The sequence below is a fragment of the Genypterus blacodes genome, unplaced genomic scaffold, assembly GCF_046128005.1.
Source record: "Genypterus blacodes isolate CSIRO-AG114 ecotype Tasmania unplaced genomic scaffold, CSIRO-AGI_Gbla_v1 ptg000019l_1, whole genome shotgun sequence".
In the NCBI taxonomy this organism is placed as follows: domain Eukaryota; kingdom Metazoa; phylum Chordata; class Actinopteri; order Ophidiiformes; family Ophidiidae; genus Genypterus; species Genypterus blacodes.
Window position 1 is genome coordinate 2,622,425 of NW_027466832.1, and position 12,599 is coordinate 2,635,023.

The 12,599-nt window shown below is 40.5% G+C and overlaps 1 protein-coding gene across 1 annotated transcript in view; it reads left to right on the forward strand.

Annotated features, from left to right (window-relative positions):
* Positions 1-5,572, forward strand: part of arhgap39 (Rho GTPase activating protein 39) — a 55,305-nt gene extending 49,733 nt beyond the window's left edge. The window contains exons 9-11 of the mRNA XM_076141531.1: positions 59-150; positions 772-941; positions 1,487-5,572. Of these exons, the coding sequence (XP_075997646.1) occupies positions 59-150; positions 772-941; positions 1,487-1,681 (457 nt within the window). The 3' untranslated portion in view covers positions 1,682-5,572. The remainder of the gene's footprint in view (positions 1-58; positions 151-771; positions 942-1,486) is intronic.
* Positions 5,573-12,599: the final 7,027 nt, after the last annotated feature.

Consider the following 12,599-nt stretch of genomic DNA (forward strand, 5'->3'; position numbering starts at 1 on the left):
AACATTATGGATGAGGACAGAGGAGAAAGTCTCACTGGTGTGTGACCTTCATGTACAGGGTTCCAGGTGACATAGATGAAGTCAACGCCCTTAAGTTGCAAGTGGACCAATGGAAAATACCCACAGGGCTGGAAGACCCGCACATTCCAGGTACACACAGACATACAAACTGGTTTAAATGCATGTATTGGTGGTGTTAACTTTTTCTTTTTGATTCTACCTTTTTAAAAACCCATTGCAGACCCAATGGCTGAACAGTATCCAGCTCTATGTCTACATTTTCAAAGATATTTTTCAGTGTTTTCAAGTCCCAATAAAGCAAAACTGTCTTCTTAGTGATTCTATTTCAATTGCGAGCTGTTAAACTAAGCCTGTCGAAGCAGTCTGACACTAATAACACACTGCTTTGCCATAGATGGGGGTTTGTTTGATGTAATAGGTGAATTCTCTTAATTATAACTGTAGCCCCTATATATCGTTCAGTTGAGATGGAGATTTTGGTCTAACATTAATGTTAACTAGCCTGTAAAGCTGAGATACTTAAAACATGATCAAAAGTATGGTTGCAGTCCTTTCACATACAGCTCCAGAAAATACTGTTTGGTGAAAATGTGTCCAACAAATGAGCATCTTTAAGACTACAGTCCAGTTAGTTTGATCTGCTACTGCCCATTTACTAGGATGACAGAACTTTCATAGAAACTGTGCAACATACTGAGTTGGGATGTCAGCATGATATATTTCTCTTCATACCTTCCTGTCTGTCTCCAGCATCGCTTCTGAAGTTCTGGTATAGGGAGCTAGAGGAGCCGTTGATCCCCCATGAGTTTTATGAGGAGTGTATCAGTCACTATGACAACCCAGAGGCTGCAGTCAATGTTGTGCTGGGCCTTCCACACATCAACAAACTGGTGCTCTGCTACCTCATTCGCTTCCTCCAGGTAAACCGTCGCCTGCCCACACACACACACACACACACACACACACACACAAACACACGCACACACACACACACACACACACACACACACACACACACACACACACACACACACACACACACACACACACACACACACACACACGTCCAGTTGAAATTGTGCAACTGTCCAAACTGGAACTCTACTGTGGGCTCACCAGCTGTATCAAACATCATCCTAAAACAGAAAATCTAAATTTGGAACTCTGGATGCAGCTGGATGAGGATACTGGTAGAAACAGACTGTGAGGCACACTGTGATAGGCTGAGACACATTCAACATGCACATCCAGTTACTGTGCATAGTGCTCTGATGCTGATTCATAGAGGAGCATTAGAAGAGCTGTTTCTTTGTGGAAAGAGTAATTCAGTACAGAAGTTGGAAGTTGTCTGGCAGTCCTAGTCGGAATTGTGGCTGTTGAAGTGTTATATTCAAAAATCAAAACCTTTTAATAATTTGCAGTATACACGTTTGTCTTCTAAGTGGAGGGTGTGTTGTGTGTGCAGGTATTTGCCCAGACTGCCAATGTGGTCATCACCAAGATGGATGTAAACAACCTGGCCATGGTTATGGCTCCCAACTGTCTGCGCTGCCAGTCCGATGACCCCAGGGTGATTTTTGAGAACACCCGCAAGGAGATGTCCTTCATCCGGGTGCTCATCCAGCGGCTGGATACCAGCTTCATGGATGGAATTCTATAGCCCCCCTTCCTGCTTCTCATCCTCCTGCCTCCCATCATTCTTACCACCTATCACTTAACTCCCAGCATCCCTACGTTCCCTTTAACTTTCAACCAGGCCTCCACAAACTACCCCCAGCACAGGAAAATTGCACACACACACACTGTTGCTGCTCACTGAATTCCTTGGATAACCAACTCTTTTCTGGATCAAACTGCCTACATTTTTCTTTGACAAGCATATATGAGTTTTACCAGCTGGTTTTAAGAGGATTCCATCAGGCTAAGGTTGTATGATTTTGTATCCCTCTAGATAAACCATTCGATTCTTCATACAGAAATATACTGTACATGTGTGGAACTGAGCAGGGATGCCATGATTTCACTGGATTTTAAAGATAATACTTAAGTCTCACTTGGACACTTGGGAATTAGTTGGAAACTCAAATATTGAACTTTAGTTCGCCATATTCATTTTATATTAATTATTTTTTGTTGTTTGCCCATTTTATATGCATGGGTACATATAAATGGACATACACACACACATCCACATACAATATAATACAATACCACTACATATCAATGCATACTGACATACATCCATGCACATCCAAATAATTCCAGTCTTCTCCCCAGGATCCCTCCTTCATCAGTGATCACTACAGTTCAACAGAGGAAAACCCCTGAACCCTAAAACATCCATTATAGACATGTTCTTGCACAGGTGTTGCTAAGATAAAAACACAGTTTGAAGGCAAGGTGGGGGTGAGGGGGCTTGGAGATACCTTCACTAATACTTCAGTTTCCTTTCTCCAGTATCTGCCTGTCCCTAACCTTATCACTCTTAAAACACACAGCACCAGATTTTCACAAGATGTAAATTAACCGCACTTCCATCCATCTTTTGCATTTATTGCATTGTAAAACATGGTCAAGATGTGGCCTGCTACCATGTTGTTTGGTTGTTTGTAGCTACTATTCAACAGTTTATATGCTATGAGTGTTTGCTTGCTGCACAGGAGTCAAAATCTTCCAGATTATGTGGTCCAAGAGTGTGTTGGTTTTCATTCCAAGCTAACCCTAACAGCTGGTTTCACTGCTTAAGCAAAAGAAACCAGTCGAAAAACCCGTAGACTCTAAATCTTTAACAGATGAATCAAAAAACAACAATGGTTATATGGATGGTATACCTCCAGATATCCATCCATACGTATATGTATCAGATCAATTCCATTAGGCTTTTGTTGGGGTTTTTTTTTGTGGTAAATTATTAAATCCAAGTTTTCTGCAACATTTGAGTATCTTTTTGAAGTCTGGTCTCTGTCCACCCTGCCACAGTAATCGGTGCTGTCCAATCCCGTTGCCTGTTGACTTTGTCCCCTCCTGAGGCCCGTTAGAAATGTGGAGGGGATTTACAGCAGCACTGCCACCATGATGTTTACACCCAGCACAGCAGGCTCATAGGTCCAGGCAGAGAATCTAAAAAACTGCCTCAACCCAAATCCACACAATCTCCCTCCCTCCGACCAATCCTCCCTCTGTAACCCCACAGAGATTATCCAACATTCAAACAGAGAGACACTGATCCATCCACCATCACCTCCGACAGAGCCCTGACAGCCCTCTCTGCTCACTAATACTTTTTTTTTGCGTGATTGTCTGTCATTGTTTACAAAATGTATCCGTCTGTTGCATCTTTAAGGTCTTTGTCTGAGCAAGCACTGTTGTTTGTTGTATTAATTTGATATTTCTCCTGTATTTAACTGGGTTTCGATACGTTTAATCCATTGTTTTTATATAATTTAATTTATTTCTATTTATTTGAGTGAGATTTCCTTGATGCCTTTGAGACATTGTCGTTTTTGTCACAACATGACTGTATAAATGGTTGGATGTGTGCTCGAATGTGATTTTCCAGATTTTCAATGTGATACATACTGTACATGTTGACGTGTGTGGCTCTGTAATGTACAGTACATGTGTGGATGTTGAGTTTGCTGTATTGATTCATATGTGTCGGACTGAAAGTATTGTACTGAGTTATTCATGGGGACAATGACTTCCACCCTGGAATCGGACACTCGTTCAATACTCACAGCTGTGTGAGCCTGTCTTTGATGTGTTTAATATGCAGCTCAATCCACTTGAAGATACACACCTCATAAAAATGTACATTGACACTGTACAGACTGTAAAATACTTATAAACAGACTACTGGAATGAGAGAAGAAGCACCATATGTAACAGTAGGAAGTGCCGTGGAAGCTTATCTGACAGGGTTGGGGAGTTTCCTTACATATTGTTTAAAGTCTTGATAAAAGTGAAACATGTCCTCATATTGATTATAATTATATGAGTGTCGGTTGGCTTTGATTTTAAACCTGTCAATTAACACTATGAACTACACACATCCCTGCCTGTCAGTTGCAGAAAGTGTTGGATTATTGATAATTGATTACTCCAAAAAGAAAAAGGTGAAGCCTGAGATTTTTTTAGAGCTCAGCTTCAGTCATTTTGGTTCTATCACATTTAGACTTGTCAAACACAACTTTTTAGATTAACTACAGATGTTCAGAGATCGTAACTCTACAATTTCACAACAAAAGTAACACAAACAAATTCTAGTAAAGCCTTGAATGGTTTAAAAAAATGCCAGTGGGTTGATGGCTGCCATTTTTTGGGGAATGATCGAATCCTGTTTTGGAATATTTGGGTTCTGAACAAGGATGCACTGCATAAGACAAACCTCATTGGTAAAAATGGCTTCATTCCATTAAGGTGTGCTTGTGCCCTGGTGTTGTGCTAAGTGGCACTTAGTGGATCCTGCATCACAGCAGATGAACCATGACACTCATTTACATGTGAAAATGTTTATTCTATCAGAGAGTTATGTACAAAATCAAACGTGCTAAAAGGAATAGCTTTTTCCATATGCTATAGCATTTGACCACTGCTAAAAGTTCTATGTCAGCCTCCTAGCGGCGTTAGAATTAGGCTCTGACCCAGCAACATCACATCATCTTAAAGATTAAACTAAAATGCACCTTTAGTGTTGTCAGCAAAAATTATATTCTTGTTTTTCCACCACAAACTGACATGACTACAAACTGTGAGAATGTAATTTTATATTTTTCGTCAATAGGGGACATTTTTTCTAACTCACTACCTGAACAGTAAAACAGGGCAATGAGATTAGAGAGTGATGAGCTAAGGATAAAGAAGAAATATGTAAGAGAGAAATGTGTAGTCATGTAGTCAGTACATACATAGTTCTGGGGTGAATGAGACAAAACACACCCTTCTGCAACTCTAGAGCTGTCTGAGTTACATGTTTACGTTTTTGTGGAAAGAAAATGAGACTTGGCTATTTCAGAAACAACTTAAGAACTGTTTCCCCCCTGGGTGAAGCATTTCAAAATCTCTGTCATCAAAGTACAATGATTAATCCATGATTACATCTTGTTTCACCAAAGAAATGACCAATTTATGTTCTCAAAGAGCTGACTCTTCAATTCATAATAACCACGTCATTTGCATGTATGTTTTGGCATTGAGGCAAGGTGCTCTGTTCCAGGCTGCTATGACAACACATTTGAACAGGAAAATATGACAAATCTCACAGAACAGATGAATGAAAGGAAAAGACTATGGCACTATGACATCACATATGAGCGTGTATGGGTGGGTTTGTCTGTTCACGTCTATGGTTGTAGATAGACTAGACTGCAGTGCTGTCCATGTACTGACCCAGCAAATCAACCAATTAGCAAGAGGAAATAGAGTCTTCTCTCTTTTCTACTTTTCCTAAACCAATAAAATATCAAGGAAAACAAACTATTTACCTAAAAGATGTTACGGTATTTAGCTTTTTAATAAAATCCACTGAGGTAAAGAGGCTCTTTTTAATCGTTTTTTCAGATTACTGTTTTTTGGTTTTTTTTTAAATCACACTTGGTTTCTACTAATGTTATATTGGTAGTCAGTGTTGATGCTATTTTGACAATTAATGTAATGAAAAAGGACAATGAGAGAGAGAGAAGGTGTGAAACAGCTGCTGTAAAACTGCTCACCTCAATGTTTTTCAGTTTTATCTTAATGTCCATTGTCACTCACACTGTCCAAGAGAAGAATGAAAGTGCAACAGACATTGGTTTAATAAATGACTCAAATTTCAATCAAACACTATTACGTTGTACGTGTTGTTTAGCTTGTTTGGTTCAGACAGCGATTCCTATAACAGACAGACAGGAAGTACAACTATAGGCACACCTATATATACACGGCCTGTTGTTTTAGAAGTGGCTGAAAAGGTAGTTGATTAGCAGCTGGTGTCACATTTTAACAACAAATATCGACTCCTCATGCAGTTTGGATTTAGGAAGAATTATTCCACAGAGACTACTTTCTAGAAGTTGCAACAGAATATTACATAAGGAGGGGCCTGTGTTGCACAGGCAAACACTGCGTAAGATTAAGTCATACACAGGATTTCTATCTGACTTCTAGCCACAGCACTGCTTTTCTTTCATTACTGGTCTCTAATGGCTTCTCAGAGTGTAAATAAACCCACTCACTGCCATAAGCACACCCTCAACCTTGGTCTGGCTTATGGCATCGATAAAGATCAGTTAATAGTTTTTCAACATAACCCTATTTTATCTGATCACTACTCAATAACTTTTGAATTCATATTAATGGACTACACACCCTCAGACAAAAATACTTTCACTAGATGTCTCAAAGTGCTATAGCCAACTGTAAGGAAGCAATTCCATCAGCTCTGAATTAAACTCCATATATCAATGACTCCTATTCTGATTTTAGGCCCTCCCAGATTGATCATTTTGTTGATTGTACAGCAGAGTTACTGCAAATGACTCTTGACTCCATTGCACCTTTAAAAAAGAAGATAATCAAACAAAAGAGGTCAGCACCATGGTAAAATACTCAAACCCGTGAAGTAAAGCAAACATTGCAGAAACTCGAACAAATATGGCGATCCACAAGAGAGGAAGTCTGTAAAACTGTAATTTTCTCCTGCTTAAATCTGGCAAAATTTTGTTTATTGTGCTTGCCCCTAAAAACCTTAGATACACATTATCTATTGAGATAGCCATCATGGATAAAGTTGCTTTGGCCTCCAGCACCATCTTTAAAAATCTATCATGTTTGATCAGGATTTGTCTTTTAATGCCCACATAAAACAAAGTTCAAGGACAGCTTTCATTGAGTTGCGCAACATTGCAAAAATCAGGCACATTCTGTCACAGAATGATGCAGAAAAACTTTTTTTGTTTTTTTACTTCTGGACCAATGATTATTTTTAGGCTGCCCTAATAAGTCTCTAAAGACATGCAGCTGCAAATTTCCTGACCAAAACTAGGAAAAGGGATCATATTTCTCCCACTTCAGCTTGGCTGCACTAGCTTTCAGTGAAATCCAGAACAGATTCTCCTGCTCACTTTTCAAAGGTCTTAATGGTCAGGCTCCATCTTATTTTAAGATAAGATAAGGATAAGTTATGATAAAAATGTATTTACCCCAAGGGACATTGCTACAGTTGCAGTATAGTAGGAGATTGAAAGATTCACCTCGAGTGCAAGAATACATGCAAGAATACAAACAATAAGGGCTACAAAGTACATACAATAAGGGTTACAAAGTGCAGAATGTGCAACTGGCTATAGTCATGTAATGAGAATATTTACATGTTTATACAACTTATACAGAGGTGCTGAAAGTTAGGCGTAGACCTCAGGTCCCTATGTACCCACTGTCCATCCCCCAACCCGAGGTAGATGTGTTGTACAGTGGGCACAGGAAGGAAGGATCTTCTGTGGCGTTCAGTGGTGTTTCTGGGAAGAATGTGTCTCAAACTGTAGGTGTTGTATGAGCATGCACCTGGTGGAGAGGGTGAGAGTCATTGTCAATGATGCCAACCAGCTTGCACAGCATCCTCTTCTCTGACACCAGCACCAACAAATCCAGTTCAACCCCAGGACAGAACCAGCCCTCCTGACTATCTTATTGGTACTGGTAAATCATCTTCAGATTGGTGTTGCATACATTGTGGGACCAGAGTTCCACTGGAAGTAGAGTCAGCTCTGGCCCTTCTTGTACATTGCCTCAGTGTTCTTTGTCCAGTCCAGTTTGTTGTCCAAGTAGACTCCTAGGTACTTGTATACCCATGCTACGTCCACAGTCACCCCCTTGATGGATGCAGGTGTTGGGGGTGACTTCCTCCTTGCTGAGGTCCACCACCACCTCCTTCCTGTTGTCTTGTTGGTGTTCAGCTCACACGACAAAGGAGTCCACATCGCCCCTGGTCAAAAGATTTGTAAATTCTTTCTCCGAATGTGTCCAGATACCAAATATATTGTCCAGATATCTTAATTTGTAAGAAGAACTCCCCGTTTAACACTCAATTGTTTCAAATATCAATATTTGCGTATAAACTCTATCCGTCTATCAGATAGACAGATAGACAAATCAATGTACAACAGAGTATTATGTATTTAAAATTTTAATAAAATTGAGGAAATAGCGGAGAAAGTCGGAGTGACTCGAACATGAGTGCCAGATTTGTAATTTTTTCCAACCAAGCTATCCTGTTCACAATGGACATAGATAGAGATAGAGTCTATCTCTATCTTACGAAAAAGGCACCACAGTAACTACAGTATATTATCACTTAATGTTAAGTTCAGCTGCCATAAGTTACAGTAAAATACAAGCAAAAATCTTCTAAATCAACAAAAGCCTCTAAATGCAAACAAGATGAAAATGCATCTGATTTAAGCCATTTTGTGTTCAAAATTAACATAATGTGCCAGAAGTTCTCCGATATATTATGATTAAATATCTGTAAAGTAATCTGCACATTTCGTCAATCTGTAGTGCAGTTTCTACTTGTATGTCTAACCAGGACAGCTTGGTTGGGGACTGTTACAGATTTGACTTTTTCCAATAAATCCTATCTATTTTTAATATAACCGGGGTGTGTAATGGACAGAGGATTTAGCTCATAGTTCAGATATTCAGCTGTGTAATGTGTTTCACTGTCACAGTCTGACACTATTGGAGGTCCTTGTTTTTTGGCATCCATCCCCAGGACAGGAATGAACGTGAGACCCCGGCTAAGTAAGGAGAGCTGTTGAGAGGTACGTATGAATTCATTGGTTAAATTCATCACATTTTTGCTCCCCTCATGTGCAGACAGGCTTAAAGGGATATTCATTTTACATAACTGCACCTATCTTTCAGCATTTCAGATGCTGTGTCTCAGGTCCAGTGCACGTGGTCCATATCAGTGATAATTTGGATCTGGGGAATGCTGGCACGTGTTTCATATTCTTAATAATGTGTGTGTTTAGGTGGATTAACTGATTTTGTATTCTTACAGGAAGGGATACAGGGAGGGAAATTCTAAGTGTATGTTTGATTGTGGTGACCCCTGTGAGCGGCTATTGACGCCAAATGAGAGGATCACTTTCTCCACTGTGCACAAAGCGTGGCTTTGGAGATGATTGCCTTCGCGTGTCTGAAAGTGGCCCCCAGGTTATTATCAATCATAGGTCATTGATGGTGTATGGTGGTCTTTTGGCTAAATTTGATGATGAGCCATGTTTTACTCACTGGGAGGCCCCAATCAACCATTTTCCTCAGTATATTAATATGCCAAGTGGGTCTTCGTGTGGGGGTCTCTTCCCGAGCAGCCAATTGAATGGTGAATTTAAACTACTGTGTTGAATTAATATATGTGTAAATCTGACTTTGAAAGAGTCGCCAGCCACCAACCTCACCGCACGTCACTGATTGTACTCACACAATGCTTCTCCCCCCTTCCGTTATATAGAAATCAAAAACACTACCATAATGGTAGTTGTACTAGTTTTCAGTCTATGAAATAAACAGGAGGCTTGTTCCTTGAAAGAATACCACCCTGAAATCACATTAAACGCATCTGGGTAGAGAAAGAGGACTAAAGCACAACAGGGGGCGCTTGAGACTCCCCAAATGCCAGCAACGCCCTGTGTTCACATTATTCAACTGTGCTTATCTGTGACAATGTGCTTCTCTAAATGTATACTAAATACTCATGGGCCCACTCACACCAGCACTCACACACACCACACACACAAGCAAATTATAATGACCCCACGATCATTGTACGTTAGAGGCCTAAATCACTGCTAGGGAACGTAGGGGCTGCTACAGCGCAAATAACAGTAAAGGAATCAGGCAATGATTGTGTCATGCAGAGTCATTACTGCAAAACCTGCTAAATTGTTACCCCTTGGGAGTCTCTTGATGCTGAGCCACCCACAAACAGTTCACGACAATTTGGAAATGGTGTGGCTTGGTCTCCCTGGCCTGGAGAACAATCTTTGTTTTTCCATCACCTGCTATAGGGAGAACTTTTGGAGGGTTTAAAACATTGCATCGTTTCTCAGTGATGTTTGGCATTTTAAGAATAATTGTGCTGTAACTCAGCCATCTGTTTGTTGAGGGATGTGATATTGGATTTATTCAAGCAAAATCATTGGCACTGCATGTGGGACGCATAAAGTCAGATCTGTATGACATCATTCCTAAAAACCTCATCACCTTTTTCTTAGTTTCAGGCTTGGGATGGTTTGAATGTCTTCAATTAGTTTGGGTCAGAGGGTTTTGCCCTCTGCTGTGATCACATAACCTCGAAAAGCGACCTTCTCGGGAGCAAACTGCCATTTAGATAAGCTCGCTTCTGTGTCTTTTATCAGCTAGGTGTATCAGCTAGCAGAGCTACTATTTTTTCTTACAAAACAAGATTTGCTCCACCCATCTCTGGTGGGGGAGCAAATCCTCAGATCATCTACCTGCCGGCAGTACAAGTGACTCAAAGTTTACCTGTAATGCAGTATTAAAGACTGTTGGTGACTGACAGTTACCTTGATGCATGTGTGAATGTTAACCCTTCCCCTCATATGGAAATGCAATCCATAATTGGCCATATGGATCAACTGAATTGCTAGTTGCTTAAGTACCAAATGACCGTAATTGTTTTTTGTGTTTGCCAAATCAACAATTAAAAACCATTTACTGCCAGTTGGTACTTCAGACAAAATTGTGCAGGTTGGGAACATTTAAGCAGCATACAGCATATTGCACAACACGTCACAAGTTGTATAAATTGTAAATACTTCTCACTTCCCCAGCCAGATGCACATTCTGCACTTTGTACCTTTTGTACCCCTATTGCATGTACTTTGTTCGCCTATTGTATGTACTCCTTATTGGGTGTACTTGTATTATTCTGCATGCATTCTTGCACGTTTCTGTGCACTAGAGGTGATTCTTTCGTTTCATTTAGCACTGTACTGTAACTGTTACACAGTAATTTCCCTCGGGATAATAAAGTTTTATCTTATCTTATTTGGGGTTACTTAGACTGCAGCATTTACGCATGGAAAACCGGAACAAATTTCCTGGCTGGCCTGCATCTCTGATGTTTTAACAGGAACAATTGATGTCCAAAGGGGAAATATTTAGCATGGAATAATCAATCCAGCATCAAGGAGTCAGCTACTTCCTTTTTTAGTAGATATTGGTTTTTGTTCCTGGATCGAGCTCCACAGTTTTGACTGTATTTATTTATTCATTTTTTTGCAGTGCACTTCTTAAACACGGGATGAAAATCAATGTTAGGATCAGATTTTTTTCTCTCTTGTAATATGACTTGTTTTAGTCTGAGGTCCCGGCTCCTGCCACCTCATATTGACTTCTGTATCATTTGTTTTTAATCAATGGCACACACAGCTTAACCCCTACTTCTCCATCTTCTTTTCAGGGGGGTTGAGGAAGTCCCAGACTCAGCACAAGTAATTCTCAGCTGACAATGCCAAATTTGTGGTTGCAATCTGTCACAAAATGAAAAAAGCACAAACTTGTGGTTTGGTAGGTTTAATTCAGCGCATGAAGCGGCTCCAAGTCTCATGAGATTTACATTCTGATTGGCTCTACAGTGTAGACTAAATACATAAAGTCTAAATCACAAGACAGACGGTGCTGTGATCTAAACAAACAGAGTGATCAGAGTGAACGGAGAGCACGGCGGTGAACGGAGTGATCCAGGGCTGGATCCTACAGATGGGTCCTGCGGTGGTTAAAGCTTGTACATTTTAGTTGATGTTTTTGAAGAGACTAATGATTTTGCCTTTTTGCACAAGGACACTTTCTGTGTCTGTGACCTTTTGCATCAACCAGTGTGGGAATTAAAAGCATTTTCGTGGTTAAAACCTTCTTTATTGCATTTCTTGGACATCCTTGCACGGCCTGAACCTCCGCAGGAAGAGCCTCTCGTGATGTCACAACATGGTTACCCTACACTCCTTGTGTCTTTATGTTTAACTGTAAACATATAAAAATGGCGTAACCCACCCAACCAATACCTTTATGTCCCAACTTGCAAAAAGGTCAACGTGTCAGGGCTCGGATCACCTGACCAGCATGGCACCACAGCACTGCAGGACACAGAATTGACCATCATAGAGGGATTGGAAAGATCTGTGGTGGGTGTCCTGGCAGATGAAAACATATTTAGCTGATCTTAGGCTGGCTGGGACGTGTGACTGCAGAAAACCAAGCTGAAACTTTCTCCCTCTCAGCACATTCAGCTCTCTGAAGGTGAATGGAAATGTGAGCTGGGTGTGCTGGTTGGCTTTGCCTTCAACCCAGTCCAGAGTGAACTTCTGTTTTTAACTGTGTTAAAAGTTTCGCAATGCCAGCCACGCCCTTTGTCAACAGTGTTCTGATTGGCTGATCTCTTTCAGGTGAGGCTTTAAAGACGTCTTCATATCTGATTGATGTTTCTGCTCTCTATGGTTTCCTGGAAGCTGCTTCGATCTGTCTGACCTCATGTTCTACATTGTCCCCTCCAGTCCCTCCCTCTGTGATGT